At 38.8% G+C, this 27,064-nt stretch overlaps 1 protein-coding gene across 3 annotated transcripts; it reads right to left on the bottom strand.

The window, feature by feature from the left end:
• Positions 1-6,561: 6,561 nt before the first annotated feature.
• LOC112621045 (ATP synthase subunit alpha, mitochondrial-like) lies at positions 6,562-24,999 on the bottom strand. Of its 3 annotated transcripts, none has more exons than XR_003118646.1 (2): positions 23,508-24,999; positions 6,562-6,572 (listed from the first exon to the last, which is right to left on the bottom strand). XR_003118646.1 is itself a non-coding variant. In XM_025380204.1 (2 exons), the coding sequence occupies exons 1-2, from the start codon at positions 24,934-24,936 to the stop codon at positions 23,593-23,595; spliced, it is 1,137 nt and encodes a 378-aa protein (XP_025235989.1). In that variant the 5' UTR covers positions 24,937-24,999; the 3' UTR covers positions 23,141-23,592. The 3 variants fall into 3 exon arrangements, 2 of the variants coding, with proteins under 2 accessions (XP_025235989.1, XP_025235987.1); XM_025380204.1 differs by lacking the exon at positions 6,562-6,572 and having other exon boundaries at positions 23,141-23,758; positions 23,966-24,999; XM_025380202.1 differs by lacking the exon at positions 6,562-6,572 and having other exon boundaries at positions 23,141-24,999.
• Between the last annotated feature and the right edge of the window lie 2,065 nt (positions 25,000-27,064).

Raw genomic sequence — 27,064 nt, 5'->3', positions numbered from 1 at the left:
AATAAAATACTGGCAAACTGAATCCAGCAGCACATCAAAAAGCTTATCCACCATGATCAAGTGGGCTTCATCCCCGGGATGCAAGGCTGGTTCAACATACGCAAATCAATAAATGTAATCCAGCGTATAAACAGAACCAAAGACAAAAACCACATGATTATCTCAATAGATGCAGAAAAGGCCTTTGACAAAATTCAACAGCCCTTCATGCTAAAATCTCTGAATAAATTTGGTATTGATGGAATGTATCTCAAAATAGTAAGAGCTATTTATGACAAACCCACAGCCAATATCATACTGAATGGGCAAAAACTGGAAGCATTCCCTTTGAAAACTGGCACAAGACACGGATGCCCTCTCTCACCACTCCTATTCAACACAGTGTTGGAAGTTCTGGCCAGGGCAATCAGGCAGGAGAAAGAAATAAAGGGTATTCAATCAGGAAAAGAGGAAGTCAAATTGTCCCTGTTTGCAGATGACATGATTGTATATTTAGAAAACCCCATTGTCTCAGCCCAAAATCTTCTTAAGCTGATAAGCAACTTCAGCAAAGTCTCAGGATACAAAATCAATACGCAAAAATCACAAGCATTCTTATACACCAATAACAGACAAACAGAGAGCCAAATCATGAATGAACTCCCATTCACAATTGCTTCAAAGAGAATAAAATACCTAGGAATCCAACTTACAAGGGATGTGAAGGAACTCTTCAAGGAGAGCTACAAACCACTGCTCCATGAACTAAAAGAGGACACAAACAAATGGAAGAACATTCCATGCTCATGGATAGGAGGAACCAATACAAATTAGATAACGACAGCCGACGGCCCAAAAATTGAACCTTTGACTTTCAAATTCTCAAGGACCTTGACAACTTTATAACCAGGAACAGTGATTGGAAAGAGGTTCTCTATGTTCTGACTTTCTCCTACCTTAGCTCCTGACCCTCCCTATGTCAAGCTTGCACTCCTTATGAAATCCTTCTTAATGAAAACCCTCCCTGGGTCTCTTCCTCCAAATTCCTTCCCCTGTAACCCCTTCCTCCAAAACCCCTTTTGACCCTGAAGATGAACCCCCTCCATATTTCTCATGCCCCTGCATTCACTCCTCACCCATTTGAACCCTCCACCCCAGTGGCCCCTCCTGACCCCAAGCCTTCAGCCCAAATCCTGCTCCTCCTCCTTCTCCACCTGTTACCCGTTCACAAACTACTCCAACCAGTCAAACCACCTCTGCCATTCTCCCTCTCCAGGAAGTGGCTGGGGTTGAAGGCATTGCTCATATTCATGTCCCATTCTCCATATCTGATTTGTTGCAGATCAAACAGTATCTGGGATCTTTCTCTGAAAATCCCTCTCATTATCACAGGAAATTCCTACACATAACCCAAACCTTTAATTTAACTTGGCCTGATGTTTGTAAAATTTTAACCTCCACCCTCGCTCCTGGTGAAAAAGAACACATCTGGCATTCAGCTGAAGTCCACAGAGATGAACTCCATAACCAAGCCCCTATACAAAATCCAGTGGCCAATGATGCAGTCTCCCATAGAGACCCAGATTGGACTTACCAACAGAGAGACAATGGCATCATGCGAAGAGACCACATGATTACCTATCTCCTCGTGGGCATGGACAAAAATGCCCAAAGGCAGTTAATTATGAGAAACTTGGAGGAAGTACACAGGAGCCCAAGGAGAATCCTGCCCTTTTCTTATCACGCCTCACTGAAGCTATGCTAAAATATACCAATCTGGACCCAGAATCTAGAGAAAGGCAAACTTTTCTCCACCTCCAATTTATTTCCCAGCCTGCCCCAGATATCCAGAAAAAAATTTACAAAAATTAGAGAAGGGTCCCCAGACATCTCAGCAGGACCTCCTAAATGCAGCCATCCGTGTCTTTGAGATGAGGAACAAAAAATTCAAAAAGACAAATATCTCTGTCCAAAATACCAGATGCTCGCCTCTGCTGTCCAAAAATCAGTTACACAAAAGCCTCCCAATATCCCAAAGGGAAACTTCCTCACCTCTCCAGAAGTCTGTTTCCAATGTGGCAACCTTTGACACTGGGCAAAGTCTTGTCCTGGCCCCTTGCCAAGCCATGTTCAACTTGTGGTCTTTAGGGACACTAGAAAATGGACTGCTCTCAATGGGGACACCCTCCCTATTTGGTGTGGCCCATAATGAGGCCTCCTGACCATCACAGGAAGAAATCTCTTCACTGCTGGCACTAACAATGGAAGACTGAGGGTGCCCAGGATCCTTTGTCCCCACATCCAGTTAGTCCATGGAACCCAGAGTAATTGGGACGGTATCTGATAAGATTATTTCTTTTGGATACTAGGGTGAGCCTATCAATATTAGCCAAATATCAATGCCCATCATAACATTCATCCATTTCTGTTGTTGTCATGAAGGCCATACAAGAAACCCCATACAAAACACTGCCACATTGTATTCAACATACCACCAGGCTTTTACACTTTTTCGCTGAATGTGGGTAACAGATATCCAAAAGGAAGGCCCGATTAACCTCTTCAAAAGTCTCATACCTAGGATTAATTGTAACTCTAAATACTTGAGAAATTCCACCAGCACGAAAGCAAGGTGCTCAAGAAATGCTTTTTCCTAAAACAAAAAGGGACCTACTTTCTTTCCTTGGATTAGCGAGATATTTCCGATTATGGATAGCAAATTTTGCCATTATCGCTAAACCTCATTATGACCACACAAAAGGAAATCTTAACCAAACACTTGTTCCCACTCCAGACCTTTATCGTGCTTCCTCTCACCTAAAACATGCCTTATTACCGGCTCCTGCTTTAGGCCTTCCAACTCCCTGAGACCCTTTATTCTATATTTACCTAGTTCTCATAATCAGGCCCTTGGACTCTTAGCCCAACCCATGGGAGATTCCCTCCAAATTGTGGCATATTTTTCAAAACAACTAGACCCCATTTACAAAAGCTGGCCCCTTTGCTTAAAAATTTTGGCCACAGCCTCTCTGATTATCCCTGAGGCACAAAAACTCACATTCTATGAACACCTTCAGGTATTTTCTTCTCATAGTCTGCAAAATATGCTCAGCCATAAGGCACTCACCTCCATCTCATTCTCTCACATGCAAGCCTTACATTCAACTCTCCTTCAACAATTCTCTCTCTCTTCATTAGATGCTCCCCACCAATCCCACCACTCTTTTGCCTTCAACACCAATTTTGGACCCCAACCAACACTCAAGCTCTGATTTAATTGAAAGTTCTTTCATCATGTTTCACCACCTTACTTCTACTCACATAAAGGGAGCCCCAGATGGCAGCGCATCAAAAAAAACCCTCCCATCCAAGCAGGATTTGCCGTCATTGAGGGATATCATGATGATACTCACTCTCTCCCACCTAGAAAAGTCATAGAGCCTGCCCCCTTGCCTTTGGGCACATCCTCCCAACAAGCAGAATTAGTTGCCCTAATAAGAGCACTAACCCTAGCAAAAAACACACAAGTTAATAGATACACCAATTCTAAATGTGCCTATAACATCACCCATTCCAGTGCCTAAATTTGGAGTGAGCAAGTCTATCTCACGGCTAAGGGAACTCCTATCATTAATGAAAAACTAATCTATTATTTACTAAAAGCAGCTTTACTTCCAGAAAAGGTTGCAGTTACCCATTGCAGAGGACATCAATCAGATAAAAGCCACATTTTGGTAGGAAACCATGACGCTGACTATCGGGCAAAATACACCTCAACCAATTATCCAATGCCCCAGTACCTATTTCCCCTCATACAACATATCCCCTCCTTTTATCCAGAACACCAAATACAACAACTAGTCATGATGGGAGCACAATTCAAACCCCCATACTGGTTCATACAAAACAAATTAGTCCTACCTGACCTTGAAAAAAACAACCTTTTTATGGGACATTCACAACCTCTTCCAGACTAGCTGTTCCCCTCTACAACATTTCTTAAGTTCCCATACAGGAACAACTGAAAGCCATTCCCCATCAATGTTTTATTTGCCAAAAAGCTTCACCCCACTCCCACACCAGACCCCCTTCTTTCCTAACCCATCAAGCCAGGGACACCTTCCAGGACAGGATTGGCAAATTGATTTTACCCATATGCCCCCAGTTAAAAAGGTTCAATTTCCTCTAATTCTGCTCAATACCTTTTCAGGATGGGTCAAGGCTTTTCTCATGACCAAAAACAGGCTTCTACTGTCACCTCAAAATTAATAGCAGAAAGCATACCCAGGTTCAGGGTGCCTCTTTCTTTTCAATTCAACAATGGTCCTGAATTCATCTCTCAAATTACTCAAACACTTGCACAAACTCTACAAATCACCTGGAAGCTACACATCCCCTGTCAACCTCAAATCTTCAGGAAAGATTGAAAAAATGAATGGCATTCTAAAAAACACCCTCACCAGGTACTCCAAACACATAAAGAGTGGGTTACACTTTTACCTTTGGCCCTCTTAAAAATTGGGGCACTCCCAGGTAAACCCGTAATGCTCAGCCCCTTTGAACTCATGTATGGAAGACCACCCGCCCCCTTTGTTCCACCTCAGGGTCAAGCGCCAATTCTACCAAATCTTCTCATTTCCCCTCTTCTACATACCATCCACCATTTCATTTGGGAATATGCTGACAAATACCTGCCACAATCCATTGCCAACTCCTCTAATCCCTTCCTACAGTCAGGAGATTGGGTTCTGATAAAAGATCCCAGTCCTACCCCCAATTCCCCCTCACACTTAAATGGAAGGGACTTTACCAAATCATCCTTATGACGCCCATGGCAGCAAAACTCCAGGGACTCCCCAACTGAATTCATTATATTTCTCTCAAGAAAACAGATTTTCCTTCCCCACATACCCAAACAACCAAATCTAAAACCCCTTCAGCCTTCTCTTGTGTCTCCGTAAGACCCACTTCCCTTTGCCTCACTTGAATCCTGGAAGAAAAGGAAGAGAAATCCACATAAGCCACTTATGTCTCTTTCTCTCCCAAACTTTCATCACTTCTTAACCAACCTTGTTACAGACCTTCAGTAGTACCCTTATGAAACTCCCATTATACATCCTGATCAGCTCCTTACTGTTCTATGGGACCTATGGCTTCAAGGAAGTTTCTAGGACTTTACTCCTATCCAAATAACCTTTTTCTCTTTTTGCTTTTTTTTTTTTTTTAAATATAAATTCCCTGAGTATATGAACCTTACCAATGCAACCAATCCTCATTGCTCTCAAGCTAGAATGCTCTAGAAACCGTACACAATCTCTTGCTGCAAGCTAACTCCTCCTTTGCTCTGGAATCCTGGATGTGCTTATCACTGTCTTCCTCAGCTTACACAGCCCTTCCTGTACCCCTTTATGACCTTTTAAGAGGAAGCATAACCCTAATTTATAAACTCCAAAGAGCTTCCTTTTCTGAAAGAGCTGACACCTTGGTCAGTAATTATCCCACTTCCAGGGCCAGTCAGGCTAACAAATTATTTCAAACCTATTACAACTCCCTACAATGCTTCAAGCCCCAAGGCCCTCCCATTGAAGTCCCTATAACTAAATATACCCCCTTTTACAAGAAGCTTCACTTTGCTTTTCAGCCTCTGAGGGAAATCTCCCTGTAAGATCCTTAACACCTAACCAACGCAACCGCACCATCATTATTAAACACCTCTGTGACCATCAGGCTAACTGATTTGACTACCAAGTATCACCTGAAGCAAACGGAACATTTCTGCATTTGACTTGTTTTATGGCCTCTCCCTTAAGCAATGCCTCCAGCCTAACTTGTGCTGTCCCTGGTGCCCATCTTTTTCCATGGCTTAATGTCAATGGTAGAACATCGATCGCATTAAATGTGTAAAAAATAACTCTTCCTATATTTCTACTACAATAAGTGTCTCTCTGGCCTCCTCTTTGTCCATCTGGAGTAATGAACCACAGGAAAGAAAAACACTCCATCTTTAATTCACTTATTCTCTTTCCATATCTCTGCCTATATCTAAGACAAAGGTTTGTTCTTTTTGTGTGGCACCAACACATATCTTTGTCTCCCCACCAACTGGACTGGAACCTGTACCTTAGTTTATCTATCTCCCCTACACTAGACTAGTTTCCCCAATTAACCTTTGCCCATCCCATCCATTCAATATGTTAGGAAAAGAAGGGCCATCCACATCCTTCCCTTAATGGCTGCCTTGGGTATAACCTCTGGACTTGGATGGGAACAGGCAGATTAGTCATCTCCTTAACATACTTTAAGGCTCTTTCAACAGAACTACAGGCCTCTTTAGAAAATATAGCCCGAAGCCTTCTAAGAGTCCAAGACTAACTAGACTACTCGACTCTGGTACGGTCCTCCAAAACAGGTGGGGACTAGATCCTATAACCGTTGAAAAAGAGGCCTCTGCCTCTCATTGGGTGAAGAATGTTGTTTCTGTATCAATCAATCAGGCCTAGTACCACTGCTGAAAAACTTAAAGGGCTAAAAAGCTAAGGGTATAACAAAACAACCAAATAGATTATTGGTTTGAGAACAAAATCATAGCATGGGTCATCCACCTCTGGGCCCTCTCCTAATGATACGTCTAGGCCTAATGTTCTTAGGCTGCCTAATTACCCTTTTTCAAAGATTTTTAACTGACAGGATCATGGCCATTTCACAATTACCCCAAAACATCTACATCCTGCAGTCAATCTGAGACCAAAAAACTCTCCATCCCCTCGTCAACAGGAAGTAGCCAGAAAGAACACGCCACCCCTCATCCTTTTTATAACTATAGAGTCTGGATTGACAGAGCAGGAAGATTGCCATCTTGACAAGCATCGCCATTTTAAAGTTCACCTTGATCAAAAACCACCTAAATCCAAAGGGCATCAGCCTAATGGCTAAGGTCAGCATGACCATAAACCACAAATGACACTTCTGACCAGAAACATTCCAACCATAAGATAAACCCTTCCCCGATCAGAGTCATGCCAGCCCCAAGATAACCCTACCTCCAACCAGAGACATTCCAACCCTGCAAATAAACTTCTCCCCCACACAGAAACATTCCAAGCCTGTGATAAGTTCTCTCACCCTGAATTAAATACTCTTAGTCTGTAAGAGAGAAGTCTCCTGACCAAAATCGGTCCGAAGCCCCTCTCAGGTTTATTCTCCAAAATGAACCTGTCTTTAATGGTTGAGCTGCTTTTCATGTTTCTTTCCTCTTTAGCTCTTACACTAGTGCTCTAGTGCTACTTCACTATTTTTTTCTAGAACAGCTGGAATTCTCTTTTTAGATAGAATGGGACTCAGGGAGATTTGATCACTTCATAAACTTTTTTTCAAAGCAGGTCCCATTTCTTTCCATCCCTTTCAACCATCTTCAGTGCCTTATAATAGATTAAATGATGGTTTTCTAATAAATGACAATATTCTAGCTTAGTAGACAATATACAAAATGGAGAGGGAGAGTTGTGCATAGTCTTAAAGTAATAATAGCTAAATAAAATATAATCATCAACTTAAAGATGATAACTCTAATTACCACACAATGTGAACAATTTCCATATAATTAACTGTTGTTTAGGCTATAGAGTAACAAAGACAGCTCTCTGGTTTTCTTGTAGGTAGAAAACATATTGGTTTGGCAGATGTTTTACTTACTATCAATTGCTTTTCAATAGATAGTTGCCTTTCCTTTGCAGTGAATTCAGCACAATCCACTTTAAAACAACAAATGTTTATTGAGTAATCACTATATACAAGGGAATATGTTAGGCCTGAGAAGAAAAACAAAAATAAGCCTCAATACTTTCTCTTGAGATAGTAATAAAAAGGAATAAAATGTATGTGTAAATTATAATGATCTGTGGCAGCAGAAGATAAGTGAATAAATGTATTTCATCTGAGTGGAAAAGTTTTGTCTTACATTTTTGATAATACTAGAAGGTAGGCAAGATTTAAAGGACTGAGACAAAGGAAGGAGTTTCCAAGAAAAGGGAACACTGCCTATGAAAATATGAGGCAGATAATCTTGGAGTGTCTTAGTTTTTTCAAGTTTCTATAACAAAATATAAATCACAAGGCTTATAAACAACAGCAATTTATTTCTCATTGTTCTAGATGCTGGTCCAAGATCAAGGCACCAGCAGATACAGTGTCTGGTAAGAGCCCATTTCCTGGCGCATAGCTGACACCTTTCTTGCTGTGTCCTTACATGGTAAAAGGGGCTAGCTAGCTCTCTGGAGTATCTCTTACAAGCGTACTAATACCTGTCACGAGGGTGGAGCCCTCATTATCTAACACCTCCTAAAGGGCTCACCGCCTATCATCACCTTGGACATTAGGACATTAGGATTTTACCGTATAAATTTGGGGAGGACACAAACATTCAGACTATAGCAGTGTGTTTTCAGGGAAGAATGAGAGATGTGGTTGACAGAAATTTAAGGTTATCACAATAGAGTGGGACTAGTTTGTGGGTTTTTTTGTTTGTTTGTTTGTTTGGAGACGGAGTCTCGCTCTGTCACCCAGGCTGGAGTGCAGTGGTGCAATCACAACTCACTGCAAGCTCCGCCTCCCGGGTTCACGCCATTCTCCTGCCTCAGCCTCCCAAGTAGCTGGGACTACAGGCGTCCATCACCACGCCTGGCTAATTTTTTGTATTTTTAGTAGAGACAGGGTTTCACTGTGTTAGCCAGGATGGTCATGATCTCCTGACCTTGTGATCCACCCGACTCGGCCTCCCAAAGTGCTGGGATTACAGGAGTGAACCACTGCGCCCGGCCTTGTTTGTGCTTTCTAATACAGTAGCCATTAGCTACATGTGGCTATTCAGCACTTGAAATGTGGCTAAAGAGAAATTTTCTGTAAATGTAAAATACATACCAGATTTTGGACACTTAATTTTAAAAAGTAAAATATCACGTTTTTATATTGATTACACATTACAAGATATTTTCAATAAAGTACATTACTAGAATTAACTTCATCTGTGCCTTTCTACTTTAATGTGCACACTAGAAAATTTTAAGTTACATATGTTGCTCATATTATTTTTCTATAGGATAACATTGGGCCAAATTATGCCAAAACTTGAGTATCAGACAAAGCTCCCCAATAACCCTTGCTGCCACTGCAGACTCCCACAGCCTAGGCCACCAAGGTTTCCCACAGTCTTCACAGATGGTGACCTCAGTTGACAGAGCTACATGGAGACTTCACCACTGCACCCTGCCAGCCAGCACCCTAACACATACCTGCAAGTGAAAGGCTTTCTCCACTGAAGCCAGTCCATAAAATCTGGAAACATTTACTGCTCCCTCAAATGTGCAGACATCTCTGGAAGGCCACAAGAAACATGAAAAAGCAAAGAAACGTGACAACACCAAAGGAACAAAATAATTGTCCAGTTACTAACCACCTCAAAATAGAGATCTAGGAATTGTCTGAAAATGGATTAAAAATAATTATTTTAAGGTAGCTCATTGAGATACAAGATAACGCAGACACGTCAACAAAATCAGAAAAATAAGACATAAAATAGAAAGTTCAACAAAGAGAAATCATAGATGAGCCAAATAGAAATCCTGGAGCTGAAGAATACAAGTAATAAAATGAAAAAAAAAATACAATAGAGAACTTCAACAGCAGATGAGATCAATCAGGAGAAAGAACTGGTGAACTCAAAGACAAGGCTTTTGAAATTATTCACTCTGAGGAGAACAAAGAAAAAGAAGAATGAAAAAGAGTAAACAAACCCTGCAGGACTCATGGGCCACCATTAAGTGAACAAATATACACCTTATAGGAGTTTTAGAAGGAGAAGACAGAGAAAGAGAAAGATACTTATTCAAAGAATTAATGATTGCAAACTTCCCAAATCTTGGAAGATAAATAAATGTCCAAAGTCCATGAAGCTCAGAAGTTCCCAAATAGGCTTTACCTAATGAAGACTTCACCATGACACATTATAATCAAATTGTCAAAACTCAGAGAATTTTGAAAGCAGCAAGAAAGAAGTGACTTTCCACATATGATGGAACCTCAAAGGTTATCAGCAGATTTATCTTGCAGATCAGGAGAGAATGGGAAGATACATTCAAAACTATTAAAGAAAAAAATTTGCTAATGGAGAATATTTTAACTGGCAAACTTGTTCAGAAATAAAGGAGAGATACTTTCTCAGATTAAAAAAAAAAAAAAAGCTCAGCAAGTTCATTCCTAGACCTGCCTTATAAGAAATGCTAAGGAGAATTTTTCAAGCCAATGAAGTGAAAGAATGCTAGTTTGTAACATAAGCACATAAAAATATAAAATTCACTGGTAAGGTAAATGTATAGTCAAATTCGGAATTCTTTAATACTGTAACGATCTTGTGTAAATCACTTTTAAACTCTAGTAAGTTAAAAGACAAAAGATTTAAAAATAATTGTAGCTATAAAATTTTGTTAACAAATACATAATATACAACAATGTAAGTTGAGATAGCAAACACATAAAATATGGAGTGTAAAGAAGTAAAGGTTGAGACCTCTTGTGTGCTATTTAAGTTTTATGATCTTTAAATAGACTGTTACACTATAAGATGTTTCATGTAAAACCCATGGTAACCACAAGGCAGAATCCTATAGTAGATACACAAGAGATAAAGAGAAATAACCAAAGCATACCAATATAAAAAATCATGAAATCACAACGAAAGGAATAAGAGAGAAACAAAGGAACTACAGCAGAGTCAGAAACATTTAACATAATGGCAATAGTAAGTCCCTACCTATAAATAATTACTTTAAATGTAAATAAATTCTCCAAAAGACATAGAGCAGCTTAATAGATTAAAAAAAAAAAAAAAAACAATGATATGCTGGTCTCAACAGACTCACTTTAGCTTTAAGGTCATATATAGTCTGAAAGTGGAGGTATAGAAAAAGATATTCCATGCTAATATTAACCAAAAGAGAGCAAAGTGGTTACACTTAACATCAGACAAAATAGACTAAGTCAAAAACTGTCATAAGAGACAAAAGAAGTCATTGCATAATGATAAAGGTGTCAGTTCATCAAAAGGACATAACTATAAATATATATGCACATAATGTCAGAGCACCTAAATATATGAAACAAATATTAACAGATCCCAGGGGAAATATACATAACAATTCAATAATAGTAGGGGACTTCAATACCCTACTTTCAACAATGGACAGATCATCCTAACAGAAAAGATAACATAAAAGCATTGGCGCACTGGACTTAAAGTTCATTTTACACCAGCCAGACTTAACAGACATGTACAGAACATTCTATCCCAAAGTAGCAGGGTACACATCCTTCTCAGGCATACACAGAACATTCTCCAGGACAGATCAAATGTTAGGCCACAAAACAAATCCCAAATTTAAGAAGATTGAAATCATATCAAGTAGTTTTTAAAATCACAGTTATATGAAATTAGAAATTTATAACAGGAGAAAAACTGAAAGGATCCAAAATATGTGGTAATTAAATACATTCCTGAATAATCACTAGATCAAAAAAGAAGTCAAAATGGAAATTTAAAATATCTGAGACAAATGAAAATGGAAACTCAACATATCAAAACTTAGGTAATGCAGCAAAAGCAGTTATAAAAGGGAAATTAATAGCAGTAAGTGCCTGCATGAAAAGAAAAAAGATCTTAAATAAACCTTACACTCCAAAGAACTACATAAAAAGAACAAACTATATGCAAAGTTTTCAGAAGGAAAGATTAAAACAAAAATAAATGAAATAAGGACTAGATAAACCATAGAAAAGATCAAAACTAAAACTTTGTTTTTTGAAAAGATAAACAAAATTGGCAATAGTTAAGAAAAAGACTGAAAATCAAAAATGAAACAGGACACATTACAACTGATGTCACAGAAATAAAAAGGATCATAAGAGACTACTATGAACAATTAAGTGCCAACAAATTGGATAACCTAGAAAAAAATGAGCAAGTTCCTAGAAACATACAACCTACCTGAATCATGAAGAAATAGAAAATCTGAACAGATTTATAATGAGTAAGGAGATTGTATCAGTAATCAAAAATCTCCCAATAAAAAAGCTCAGGACAGAATGGCTTCATTGGTCAATTCTACTAAACATTAAAAAAAAAATACCAATCTGCCTTAAACTCTTCAAAAATATTAAAGATGAGGGAATCAAACTTATTTTATGAGGCCAGCATTACCTTTATATCAAAAACAGACAAGGACACTACAAGAAAAGAAAACTACAGGCTAATAACCCTAATGAATATAGATGCAAAAATCCTCAATGAAATACTAGCAAGCCAAATTCAACAGAACATTAAAAGAATCATACAGCATGTTCAAGTTGGATTTATCCTGAGGATACAAAGATGTTGTAATATATGCAAATCTATAAATGTGATACATCACATTAACAGAATGAAGAAAACCAAATGATCATCTCAAGAAATAGGAAAAGCATTTTTTTTTAATTTATTATTTTATGATTAAAACTCTCGATGAATTAGGTATAGAAGAAATGTACCTCAAAATAATAAATGTTATATACTACAAGTTTACAGCAAACATTGTATTCAATGGTGAAATGCTGAAAGCTTTTCCTCTAAGATCAGGAATAAGACAACAATACCCAATTCTCCGGAATTTCTATTTAATATAGTAATGAAAGTCCTATCCAGAATAATTAGGTAAGGAAAAGAAATAAAGGCATCCAAATCAGAAATGAAGAAGTAAAATTGTCTGTTTGCAGATAATATAATCCTGTATGTAGAAGCCCTAAAGGCTCCACCAAAAAAACTGTTTGAACTATACAATTTCAGTAAAGTAGCAGGATACAAAATCAACATACAAAATTAGGTAACATTCTCTTTCTCTCTCGCTTTATTGCCCAAGCTAGTCTTGAACTCTTGGCCTCAAGTGATCCTCCCATCTTGGCCTCCCAAAGCACTGGGATATAGCTGTGAGCCATTGCAGCCTGTCAGTGGTTTCTATACACTAACAATGAATGATCTAGGGGGAAAAAGTCAAGAAAATAATCCCATTTGGAATAATATCAAAAAGCATTAAACTTAGGAATACATTTAACCAAGGAGGTGAAAGATTTGAACACTGAAAACTATACAACATTGACAAAAGAAATTGAAGATGACACAAATAAATAGAAAGATATCCTATGTTCATGGATTGGAAGAATTAATGTTAAAATGTTCATATTACCCAAAGTGATCAATGCAATCCATATAAGAATTCCAATCACATGTTTCCATAGAAACAAAAAAATCCTAAAGTGTGTATGTAACTACAAAGACACCAAAGGTTGGGGGGAAGCTAGAGGCATCACATTACCTAATTTCAAATTATATCACAAAACTGTAGCAATCAAAACAATATGGTACTGGCATAAAACCAGACACACAGAAAAATAGAACAGAACAGGGAACACAGAAATAATCTCACATGTATAGTCACTAATCTTTGACAAGAGCATCAACAATACTCAATAGGGTAAGAATAATCTCTTCAGAAAATATGGTGCCAAGAAAACTGGATATCTACATGCAAAAGAATGAAATTGTCCCCTTATCTTACATATGTGAAAACTCAATTCAAAATGCATTAAAGTCTCAAACATAAAACCTTAATTATAAAGCTACTAGAAGAAAACCTAGGGGAAATCCTCCTTGATGTTGTACTTGGCAATGATTTTTTGAATATCACAGCAAAGGCACAGGCAATGAAAGCAAAAATAAACAAGTGGGCCTACACCAAAGTAAAAAGTTTCTGCACAGTGAAAGAATCAACCAACAAAATGCAAAGGCAACCCATGGAATGGGAGAAAATATTTGCAAACTATATATGTGGTAAGGGGCTAATATCCAAAATATAAAAGGAACTCATACAACTCAAGAGCAAAATAAATAAATAAATAATAAAAATGGGCAGAGGGTCTAAATAGACTCTTTTTTTCAAATAAAACATACAAATGGTCAACAGCTATATGAAAAAGTGGTCAGCATCCACTAATCATCACAACCATAAGGAGACATCACTTCACACTGTTAGAGTGGCTATTATCAAAAAGTCAAAAATTTCAAATGTCAGCAAGGATGTAGAGAAAAGGGAATTCTGTACACTACTGGTGGGAGTGTAAATTATTACAGCCATTATGGAAAACAGTATGCAGTTCCTCAAGAAACCTAAAAATAAAACCTAAAATAAAAATTGTATAATCCAACAATTTCACTTCTGAGAATATATCCAAAGGAAATAAAATCAGCATCTAAAAGAGATATCTACACACCCATGTTCATTGCACCATTATTCACCATAGTCAATGCAATAGGATATGGAAATAACCTAAGTATTTATCAGTGGATAAATGGGTAAGGAAAATGTGGTATATAATGAATTATTACTCTGCCTTTAAAAAGAAGGAAATCCTGCCATTAGTAAAAACATTAATAAACCTAGAGAACATTAAGCTAAGTGAGATAAGCCAGACACAGAAAGACAAATGCTGCATGATCTCACTTAAATAAAAAATCTATAAGATGGAATCTAAAAAAGTTGAACCCATGGAAACAGTAGAATTGAGGTTGTCAGGGTCTGGGAATTTAAAATCTAAAAAAGTCAAACTCATAGAATGTGGGATCTAAAAATGTTGAACTTACAGAGAACTAAAATGTTGAACTTACAGTTGAACTAAAAATGTTGAACTTACAGAGACAGAGTAGAATAGTGGTTGTCCCCAGGGAGGCAGGTGAGTGATGGCAAAATGTGGGTCACAGGGTACAAGCTCTCAGAAAGTTTTAGAGAGCTAATGTCCAACATGGTGGTTACAGTTAATAACAACGTAGTGTGTACTTGAAACTTGCTAAGATAGATCTTAAGTAGATCTTACACACACCCCTCATCCCCCCCCCAAAAAAAACAAGGTAACTATGTGAAGGAATAGGTTGTTAATTAGATGGGGGAATCATTTCATAATGTATATGTTTATCAAAACATCACATTGTATATCTTAAATATATACAATTTTTGTCAGTTATACCTCAATAAGGATGGGGGGAGAATTTTATAGCTATCCACTATTAAAGAAAACACTTTACATAGAAATTTCTGTAGGAAAAAAATTTGTTATTACGAATCTGAATTTCTCTAGCCTGTAACTTCCATTTTCCTTTGAAATGATAGTTCTTTAATGGAATTGTTTAAAACTGAAGGTTGGTTGCTTGGAAACCCAGTTATTGAGTTTTTTTTATGCTGTCTGAAATTTAAAGTACTTCAGCATACATAATGTGATTTGTAGGTGTCGGTTTAAATTAGCGTTAATCTGTACCCAAGAAGATGCTTAACACTCAATGTACTCTAATCATAAACTCATACTTGAAAGGTGGGCTGCATTTGAAAGATGTTGTACTCTGGATAATTCTACCAGAGCTTCAAAACTTGCTATCTGAATCTGCACTTAAAGAGTTTCAGAAGAGATTATATAAGATCATTTTCAATAGAGAAATGAATGATATGCCTCTACTCTTGGATGAACCGAAGTATGAGAAATGAAGAGCCTGGCAGCTTAACACTTTCGGAAAAGACTCCTAAAATGTAGAACCCTATCTTGCATGCCTCCCCCAGTGAAGGGTTCTTTTGTCTGACACAATTAGAAAGTTAGCTGATCTTTCAGTCAGAACACTTTCTCATTTTTCCTGGGAATGAGCCTTTCAGGCAAAGTGGTTACTAGAGTTCCTAAATGATCAGAGTTATCAGGACTACACTGAGCTTACAGAGCAAGTGGTATGACTGGGAGTCTGCTTGTAATAGGTATTTGTACACCTCTTGATCTGAGACTTACTTTCATGAGAGGTTGAAGATGTATACCTCAGTGACTATACAGCCTATTTTGCTCAGGAGGGTCCCAGTTTGCACTTACTGTCCAGTCTTGGTTTTTAATAACACCATTTTTCACTTCTAAAAGTGTCCAAGTTTGAACGATAAATTATAAGGATACTCTTTTGTGGTATTTTAAAAAATATGTCCACAAATTATTTGCTGTTTGTCCCTCAAGAGAAGGAGCCTAATTCCTTACCTCTTGAGTACAGGCTGGACATAGTGACCAGCTTCTAAGGAATCAAGTAAGGCAGAAGTGATGCTGTCTGACTTTGGCCCATGTCCTAAAAGATCCCCTTGATTTTTTGTATTTTTAGTAGAGATGGGGTTTCACCGTCTTAGCCAGGATGGTCTTGATCTCCTGACCTCGTAATACACCTGCCTCAGCCTCCCAAAACACTGGGATTACAGGCATGAGCCACCACGCCTGGCCTAAGATCCCCTGCTTTTTTTAGGGGAGACCACTCACTGGGGAGAAACCAGCTTCCATGTTGTGAGAACACCCAAGTAGGCCTAAGAAGAGGCCCACATGGCAAGGACCTGAGGTCTCCTGCCAACAGCCAAGTCAAGCAGGCCATTTTGGATGTGGATCCTCCAGCCCCAGTCAAACCTTCAGAGACAACAGCCCCAACTGACAGCTTGACTCCAGCTTCATGAGAGACCCTGAGCTAGAACCACCTAATTAAGCCATTCTCAGATTCCTTATTTTCAGAAAGAATGTAAATATTTGCTCAGCACTGCTAAGTTCTGAAGAATTTATTATGCAGCAAAATAGAATACAACTACCTATAGTTTTCACACAGTTCTCATCCTTAGACTTTATCGATAACCTGATAAATGAAAATGACCAAATTGTCATAGGTCTGATTGAGCCCCAAACCCTCTCAGTATGTTCATATTTCAGCATAGCAAAAGAAAAATTAACCATTAAATTACACTTAGTAGTAATAGCTATCACTTTTTGGGCATTTAGAGTTTCTTAGAAACTCTGCTAGAATTTTGTGTAGATTTACCTGGTATACTTCTCACAATAAGCCCTATGAAGGGTATCCCCAACTTCATTTTGTAAGCAAGAAATCTGAGATTCAGGTAAGGCAGGCTACATAAGTTCCCATAGCCATTCATTGGTGGAACCAGCTCTCCACCGAGGTCTATCTGACTCCAAAGTTCACACTCTTCACCAAACTTAAAAATACACTCTACTGTGTTTCAACAAAGAATCCAAAAAAAAAAAAAAAAAAAAAAACAATTTTTAGTGAAAGACAATGAACAAATGCAGAGAAACTTTGTCTGAAAGAGAAAATATGTAAGGCTTTATATGCTGTTTTTAAACCATATTTTTTTCAAAGTAAATAATACATTCATATGGTTCAAAAGACACAAAATATATTTTGACAAGATAGTGCTCACCTTTGCCCCCAGCCACCTGGTGACCCCTTCCTGAAGGCAATGAACATTGTTTCTTGCACATCTTTCCAAAAATATTCTATGTGTATAGAAGACCATGCCTACATGTACTCCCCACCACTACCATTCCTTCTTACACCAGTGATAGTATAGACCGTACATTGTTTGGCACCTTTTTTTAACCTAACAATGAATTTTGGATGTCATTAAGAATCAGTGAATAACAAAGTATCCTCAATTTTTTTTTTTACAGCTGCATTATATTCTATTGAATTGTATAACATAATTTATGTAATGACTACCCTTTTAATGATTTTAGTTATTTGCAATCCTGTTATTTCAAAACAATATGCTGTGATAACTTTGCCCACACATCATTTCTAAATGCAAGTTCTCAGCCCCATAGCCTACAGTGACTTGCTGAAGGTTCAGTCCTAAGGCATTATGGACTAAATTGTTTACTAGCTTAATGTTAAAACTGTAAGTACTGTGTTGTGATTTTTGTAGTTTCTAATTTGGTCTCGAGGTCTCTGTGGAGAATGGCCATAAACCAAGATAGCCACTGGCTAGGAGAGCCCTGGTTCAAGTGTGATGGTCATGTGAGACACAATGAGGAGGTGAAACCAAATTGCATGAAACAGAAGAAATGTATGACTTACATATCCCAGAGAGGTTAGAGGTCCCAACAGGAAGCCCACAGGAAGTCTGGAGGCAACAGGGAGCTCAACCACCAAGTGGGGAGCGAGAGAGGAGAGAGCACATGTGGGACGAGGCTTTCATTAAGGCCCATTAGGCTTCCTGAGGGGGTTGTGAATTGTCTGGTTTAAAGAAAACACAGACGAAGGGGGGGACTTATTAACATGACTCTGGTGTGGGCCATTAGGTTTTATCATGGCCAGCAGCTGTGGGATGAGGAACACGTGGGCTATATTGTAAACAACCACACAGGGAGAGGAAGTTTTCACCTGGTCAAATGCGACGGGGTACTACCGGGTTCCAGTAACTTCTGTTAGGTCTAAAATGGATGCCCAGGCAGCAACTCCATTAAATAAATTTGTGACAGTACTGAAACTACTGGCTTCTACTATTCTGAGACTGGGGTGAGGGCAAAAGAACACAATTATTTTAATATTTCTTCTCTTAAACAAGTTAATAGGCATTTGTCTTCTAACCCACTTTATCAGAAAATAGCTGATGAAATTATTTGAATTTGGCAGGCTTATCAGTTTAGTTTTCAACACATTCTCATTTGTCTGTGCAACCAAGGAAATGGTGGCTGCTTTTTAATATAAATACCTTTGTCTTTTCCTCAAACTTCTCCCATCTTCTCTTCTTGGAATTCCTACCTGCTCCCGTCCTGCTCCTCCTTTAGATATGCAATTATTTAGGCCTGAAAGCTGGAATTCACCTGTTTCCTCTTTTTTTTTTTTCCTCTCCCCCATATTGTGAGGCAATCCATCAGAAGAGCCAGAAGTGACCTCAAAATTCTCATTCTTGGTTGCCAGGACAATCGGCCAGCTGGGATGGGAGGCTCCTTCTCACAGTATGAGAGGCTGCACTCACACCAGCTGCTCAAGTGACCAGCCCCCTTCCCAACCCGTCCCTCCAGCCCCACGCAATCTCCCATAAGCTCAAGGTTGCCACATGCTGGATGACTAGCATTCCTAGACAAAGTCTGTAAACCTCAGCCTCCAGCAGCATGTCTCTCCCTGCAACAGGCTGCTTTCTCACATGTGCCCTATAAAAACGATATCAAGGGGTTAGTTTCCACTATTGGAATATAGACCCACACTGCACATCCAGCAGGGCACCCTGCTCCAGCATACTTCTCTGTGGGATGATGGGAGAATGGTGACCTGCTGTCTCTTCCCTTGATAATTCTTCCAATTACCTTCCCAATAATTTAGCCCAATAATTCGTCCCTTTTTCCAGTAAAGTCTCTTCCTAAACACATGCTGTGTGGCATTGTGGAACTTGTCCTGCCCCTGAAATGAGCTAAGTGAGATAAAAAGAGACCCATCTTGCATAGCATATGACCGATTAGTCTCCAAATACTCCTAATCCTGGAGCGGCTGGTTTACCCAATGATGGACTTTGTAGGTAAGGCAAAGTACAGCATTTTTGTTTCTCACCGCTCTCTGCCCTGCAGATCCATTCTAAACCAACCCTGGAAGAACTCTCAGGCAAGGAATGTAACCTTTCTGGTCACTGTCACACAATAAACAGTCCAGTCTAGCTGACCTGGCTGTGGGGATGAGGAATTACAAGAGCAGTCAATGTCACTAGAGTCAGAGCCACCACTGCCAACCACCCTCCTGCGGCATACATAGGGGAACTTCCAGCAGCACCACATCTTGGAACAAAGAGTAGATGTCCAACTTACCAGAGGGCAACATCCTACCAAAATCCCAAGGATAACAGAAAGATACAAGGGGCGAGAAGCAGCCTCCTTTATTGGATAAAACCAAGCTTCTCATGCCAGACCATGTCAACATGAGTAACTAATCAAAATAATTAGAAGGTGCTTACAGCTGAATGCTGATCAAGCTTCTTCCTGTTGGTGAGCAGAAGCAGTATGGTGAGCATTTCCACACTGGTTTCCAAGGTGTATAAAAATGAGAAGAATGAAGATGGATTCCTGTAAATAGTATATGACTCTCCGGAGACACTTGGAATGAAATTTCTATTTAAGACTGGCAAGACACATCTATTCTAGAATTTTTAAAATGCTTAACATGGAAGAAAAGGGATGCTACCAGCTGAGACGGATCAGTTCATCCAATCACAGGTCGTCAAAACAGTAGCGTTTCCACCTAGGAGTTTTAGAAGAGCAGAAATGCTGAGCTCCAGATGAGTACATTCAGCTTTGGAAAACCATATCCCTTAACCTACGCTTTAGAAATTTAAAACAAAATACTTTGCATTTGAAGTTGCCAGTAAAAGAGACTTTCAAGTTACTTTAATGTTTTTTCCCCCAATATGAATTTGCAATTCAAGCAGTAACTTAAAATCATTCAGAGAGACTTTTTCTCTTTAGTTTCACAGAATCTGCCAACTTGTTTTAAAACCAGAGAAATCTCCATAAGAGGACCTTTAGGCATAAGTTGTCAAGAATAGCACCCCCAAAACTCATTTGCCATAACAGTTAGTGCAAAGCAGGATACTTGGGGGTATATTTAATAAAGAACAAAACAAAACAAAAACAAAGAAAACCTGACTCTGAATTGCTGTTGAAGATTTCTGATTTTTTATGGGCAGTATACCAAAGGTCAACTTTCTTGCAGTGTTAACAAGTTTTTACGTGGTTTGCTTCGAGACCATTACACACAGGGAAATAACAAAACCAAACCACTGCTTAACAGGAAACTTGAATAATTTGTAGTTTTGGTCTAGCTTCTAAAACGGTCCCAGGGGGATTTTTAAAAAAGTGGCGTTTCTTTTATTTTGGATTTCCTCCAATCTAGGAATTCAAACTATTCCTGATTTGGTAAGTAAAGAAGCAGTTGTGGTCGGCTACATTCTTTGGAACAGTGGTAGAAGCTATAGAATATAAAAACTAAAAGCATGACAATTCAAATGCACTCCCTTCTACCTTTTGGCTTAAAGCTGTACATGATTCATGTTACACGTTAGGTTTAATAAAAGATCTTATTAAAAATTTCTCACATTTTTAAGAGTACTTCAGTTATCACTGTTACGTGAAACAAGTCATCACAGTTTCCCCACTCTAAGTGCACGTCAGTTGTGAAGAAAATGTAACCTATGGAGACATATGTTCTTTACAAATATAAGGTTGAAAGTTAAACATCTTCAAAGTTCAATCTAGAATAAATGACTTGATGCTTTTTGCTACTTACATGGAAGTTGCATGGGGTTTACTCTTTATGATTTCCTGGGAGTATCAGATAGACCACAGTTATGTCATTGTAGACTGTAGAGGTAGCAGGTCAAAGTTCATCCTTCTGTATTTGAATGTGTGTGAAATACCTGTATCTGTTAGTAAAAGTTATTTACTCTAATGGAGAGAAAAAGTCAGTTTCACTGCATATGGACCCTCCACTGATTATAACAGGATCCCTAGCTTCTGTCACCGACTCTTCCTGCTGCATGCATCTTGTCCACAGGGCTAATTTTTAATGTGCATGTTTTTACATTATGTAAATTCTTTCAGCCTGTCTAGTTTAGATTGTATGCATCATTACATTTGGCATTCTTACCACTCCTGTGTGATCAATAAGATTCTTATAAGAAATACTGCTTTACAAAAAACACCATGCTTTACAAAAAATGCCATGCTTTACAAAAATCACACATTAGTGGGTGGTCACTTTATTTATAGAATCATTAAAGCAAGTGTTTTTAAATGAACGATATCACATATTAGTGGGCAGTCATTTTATTTATAGAAAGAATCGTTAAAGCAAGTGCCTTTTTAAATTAACTAAGGTGAATAAGACACACTAAAAACAGTAGTTTTAAAGATTAAAAAATTTTAAAAACTAAAGTGCAGTCCAGTTTTAAAAACTAAAGTTTTTGGTGAAACTCAAAAGTCTCATTAAATTTATAACTTTTCCTCTTCCCTAGGTCAGGCCTACTTCAGGCTGAGAAATGGGTGGCAAAATATTCTTTAGTTTTAGAATCCTGTTTTTAGTATTGTTCTACCTCCTCTCTTCTATTTGGATACTGCTTTGGGCCCCTGCAAAGATACAGCAACAGAAGACTGGCAGTTAGAAAGAATGGACATAAAATATTTAACTTTCTTGAAAGGTATAGCTATAATCTTTGTTGATATTCCTGGGGTATGATGAAAGCAACAGCCTCCTTGGTACTCTGAGACACCTGTGGTGTGATGGTAGCATGAAGAGAAACTTGGCCCTCTTGGCCAAGGTGAAATCTACACACAGGGCACCATCAAACATGCCACAAAGCATCTCTTCCCTTATTTCCTGGCCTCCAAGTCATTCTGCACGTTGTCACACAGTAGTCTTTTAAAAATCAGATCTCACCTTAATATCACTCTCCAAAGTTCTAAACATACAGGCTATTTTTACAATTTCCCTGAAACTTCAAGATACCATTCTCTGAAGCCTCAACTCTGAGGTAATTGCTTCTCCTAAAATAAATATAATGCATGGTTTTTTTTTTCATTATAGAATCATTAATTGTTTATTATAGAAAATTAGGAAAATATAGAAAAGTAGAAAAAACTCATATCGCCACCATTGTTTCATGTTTTGGTGTATTTCTGTCCAGATTTGAAAAAGCAGCTTTATTTTTGTTTGCTTAGGTTTGCTACTTTAAAGAGGACTATGAAACAGAGAGGGTAATATATTTGTAATTTTGCATCTGGCTTTTTTGACAAAATGTTTTAACATAAATATTTTCCTACATTAATACAAAGTCTTTGTGCATATTTACTGGGTGATATTTAACTTTTTTGTATTTCAAGCCCAGAATACCCTTTTATATATATACATATATACTTTTAGTTTTGGGAATCTTGTGCAGAAGGTGCAGTTTTGTTACATAGGTATACATGTGCCATGGTGGTTTGCTGCACCCATTAACCCATCATCTATGTTAGGTATTTCTCCTAATGCTATCCCTCCCCTAGCCCCCAACCCTGACAGGCCCCAGTGTGTGATGTTTCCCTCCCTGTGTCCATGTGATCTCATTGTTCAACTCCCATTTTTGAGTGAGAACATGCGGTGTTTGGTTTTCTGTTCCTGTGTTAGTTTGCTAAGAATGATGGTTTCCAGCTTCATCCATGTCCCTGCAAAGGACATTAACTCATCCTTTTTTTTTTTTTTTTTTTTTTAACACATTATGGAACCTTTATTTTTCACGTGATTTCTGTACATAAGGAGTATGAGAGTAACCCTTTTACAAATGGAACTAATTTACTAGAACAATGGCAAAATTGAACTGGTATTTGATGTGAATCCACAGGAGTTTAAGCTTCAAATCCAGCCAAGAACTTTGTTACAATCTCTTTCAGCTTTGCGTCTGATTCTTCTGAGATCTTTCCATCAGCCCTGATAGTACCCAACAGGGCTTGGTGCTGGCTGATAACATGAGACAAGAAAGCATTCTCAAACTTTGTAATCTTGCTGGGCTCCAGTTTATCAAGATAGCCCCTTACACCCGCATAGATAACAGCCACTTGTTCTTCAATAGCCATGGGAGAATACTGTCCTTGCTTCAGCAACTCAGTTAGACGCACACCATGACTCAAAAGTTGTTGAGTGGCAGCATCGAGGTCAGAACCAAACTAGGCAAAAGCAGCAACCTCACGATACTGAGCCAATTCCAGCTTCATGGTACCTGCCACCTGCTTCATAGCCCTGGTTTGGGCAGCAGATCCGACACGAGACACAGACAGACCAACGTTAATGGCAGGGCGGATACCTTTGTAGAACAATTCTGTTTCCAAGAAGATCTGTCCGTCAGTGATGGAAATGACATTCGTTGGAATGTAAGCAGACACATCACCAGCCTGTGTTTCTATGACTGGCAAAGCAGTCAAGGAGCCACCACCAAAAGCATCGTTCATTTTGGCTGCTCTCCCCAGCAATCGGGAGTGTAGGTAGAACACATCACCAGGATAGGCCTCACGACCAGGAGGACGGCGCAGCAACAGAGACATCTGACGGTAAGCAACAGCCTGTTTGGATAAGTCGTCATAGATGATCAAAGCATGTTTGCCATTGTCTCTAAAATACTCTCCCATGGAACAGCCAGAGTAAGGAGCCAGGTACTGAAGTGGGGCAGCATCCGAGGCTGTAGCTGACACCACAATGGTGTACTTCATGGCATCTGCATCTGTAAGTCTCTTCACCAACTGGGCAACAGTGGATCTCTTTTGACCAATAGCAACATAGATACAGTACAGCTTCTTCTTTTCATCAGATCCATCATTGAAACGTTTCTGGTTAATGATTGTGTCAATAGCAATTGAGGTTTTCCCAGTCTGTCGGTCACCAATAATCAGCTCACGCTGACCACGACCAATTGGCACCAAGCTATCCACAGCCTTAATGCCAGTCTGCATTGGTTCCCGCACTGAAATTCGAGGAATGATACCGGGGGCTTTCAGACCAACTCGCCTACGGGTCTTGGAACCAATTGGACCCTTTCCATCAATAGCATTACCAAGAGCATCAACTACACGACCCAACAGCTCCTCACCAACTGGAACGTCCACAATGGCTCCTGTCCTCTTCACTATATCTCCTTCCTTAATCAGTTTATCATTTCCAAACACGACAACACCAACATTGTCAGGTTCCAAGTTCAAGGACATACCCTTTAAACCTGAAGAAAACTCTACCATTTCTTCTGCCTGAACATTCCTCAGCCCATGTACGCGGGCAATACCATCACCAATACTTAAGACACGCCCAGTTTCTTCAAGGTCAACAGAGGTATCAGCTCCAAGAATACGCTCTTCAAGAATAGAGGACATCTCAGCAGTCCCAGTCTTCTGAAGATGAGTGTTAGAGGCATGGAGGTTCCTTGCAGCAACGAAAGATGAACCCAAAGCATTTCTGGAGACCAGTCCGGCCCGCCGAGCAAGGGCACGGACCACGGCCGCAGCAACGCGTAGGGACAGCATCTTTGCAGTTTCTCCGCAGGCGTTACCTCTGCAGCCGCAGCCTTGGGACTGACTGGGACCAACTCATCCTTTTTTATGACTGCATAGTATTCCATGGTGTATATGTGCCACATTTTCTTTATCCAGTCTATCATTGATGGGCATTTGGGTTGGTTCCAAGTCTTTGCTATTGTGAACAGTGCTGCAATAAATATATGTGTGCATGTGTCTTTATAGTAGAATGATTTATAATCCTTTGGGTATAATACCTAGTAATGGGGTTGCTGGGTCAAATGGTATTACTGGTTCTAGATCCTTGAGGAATCGCCACACTGTCTTCCACATGGTTGAACTAATTTATGCTCCCACCAACAGTGTAAAAGCATTCCTATTTCTCCACATCCTCTCCAGCATCTGTAGTTTTGTGACTTTTTAATGATTGCCATTCTAACTGGCATGAGATGGTATCTCGTTGTGGTTTCGATTTGCATTTCTCTAATGACCAGTGATGATGAGCTTTTTTTCATATGTTTGTTGGCCACATAAATGTCTTCTTTTGAGAAGTGTCTGTTTATATCCTTTGCCCACTTTTTGATGGGTTTTTTTTTTCTTGTAAATTTGTTTAAGTTCCTTGTAGATTCTGGATATTAGCTCTTTGTCAGATGGATAGATTGCAAATTTTTTCTCCCATTCTGTAGGTTGCCTGTTCACTCTGATGATAGTTTCTTTTGCTGTGCAGAAGCTCTTTAGTTTAATTAGATCCCATTTGTCAATTTTGGCTTTTGTTGCCTTTGCTTTTGGTGTTTTAGTCATAAAGACTTTGCCCATGCCTATGTCCTGAATAGTATTGCCTAGGTTTTCTTCTAGGATTTTTATGGTTTTAGGTCTTACATTTAAGTCTGTAATCAATCTTGAGTTAATTTTTGTATAATGTGTAAGGAAGGGGTCCATTTCAGTTTTCTCCATATGGCTAGCCAGTTTTCCCAGCACCACGTATTAAATCGGGAATCCTTTCCTCATTGCTTGTTTTTGTCAGGTTTGTCAAAAATCAGATGGTTGTAGATGTGTGCCGTTATTTCTGAGGCCTCTGTTCTGTTCCATTGGTCTATATATCTGTTTTGGAACCAGTACTGTGCTGTTTGGGTTACTGTAGCCTTGTAGTAGTTTGAAGTCAGGTAGTGTGATGCCTCCAGCTATGTTCTTTTTGTGTAAGGGCTCTTTTTTGGTTCCATATGAAATTTAAAGTAGTTTTTTCTAATTATATCTGTTTTGGTACCAGTACCATGCTGTTTGGGTTATTGTAGCCTTGTAGTGGAGTTTGAAGTCAGATAGTGTGATGCCCCTAGCTTTGTTCTTTTTGCTATACAGGTTCTTTTTTGGTTCCACATATGAAATTTAAAGTAGTTTTTTTTCTAATTCTGTGAAGAAAGTCAGTGGTAGCTTGATGGGGATAGCATTGAATCTATAAATTACTTTGGGCAGTATGGCCATTTTCACAATATTGATTCTTCCTAACCATAAGCATGGAATGTTTTTCCATTTGTTTGTATCCTCTCTTATTTCCTTGAGCAGTGGTTTTTAGTTCTTCTTGAAGAGGTCCTTCACATCCCTTGTAAATTGTATTCCTAGGTATTTTATTCACTTTGTAGCAATTGTGAATGGGAGTTCATTCATGATATGGCTCTCTGTTTGGCTATTATTGGCGCATAGGAATGCTTGTGATTTTTCCACATTGATTTTGTATCCTGAGACTTTGTTGAAGTTGCTTATCAACTTAAGAAGATTTGGGGCTTAGACAATGGTGTTTTCTAAATATACAACTATGCCATCTACAAACAGAGACAATTTGGCTTCCTCTCTTCCTATTTGAATACCTTTATTTCTTTCTCTTGCCTGATTGTCCTGGCCAGAACTTCTAATACCATGTTGAATAGGAGTGGTAAGAGAAGCCATCCTTGTCTTGTGCTGATTTTCAAAGGGAATACTTCCAGTTTTTGCCCATTCAGTATGATATTGGCTGTAAGTTTGTTATAAATGGCTATTATTATTTTGAGATACATTCCATCAATACCTAGTTTACTGAGAGTTTTTAGCATGAAGGGGTGTTGAATTTTATCAAAGGCCTTTTCTGCATCTATTGAGATAATCA

Source organism: Theropithecus gelada, chromosome 3 (genome assembly GCF_003255815.1).
Source record: "Theropithecus gelada isolate Dixy chromosome 3, Tgel_1.0, whole genome shotgun sequence".
NCBI classification, from domain to species: Eukaryota; Metazoa; Chordata; class Mammalia; order Primates; family Cercopithecidae; genus Theropithecus; species Theropithecus gelada.
The sequence above is the reverse complement of the archived record's forward strand: the minus strand, read 5'-3'. Positions and strand labels throughout refer to the sequence as shown.

What these genes read in the sequence shown, in the direction of transcription:
- LOC112621045 (XM_025380202.1), bottom strand. Translation starts at nt 24,936, where the DNA reads ATGCTGTCCCTACGCGTTGCTGCGGCCGTGGTCCGTGCCCTTGCTCGG.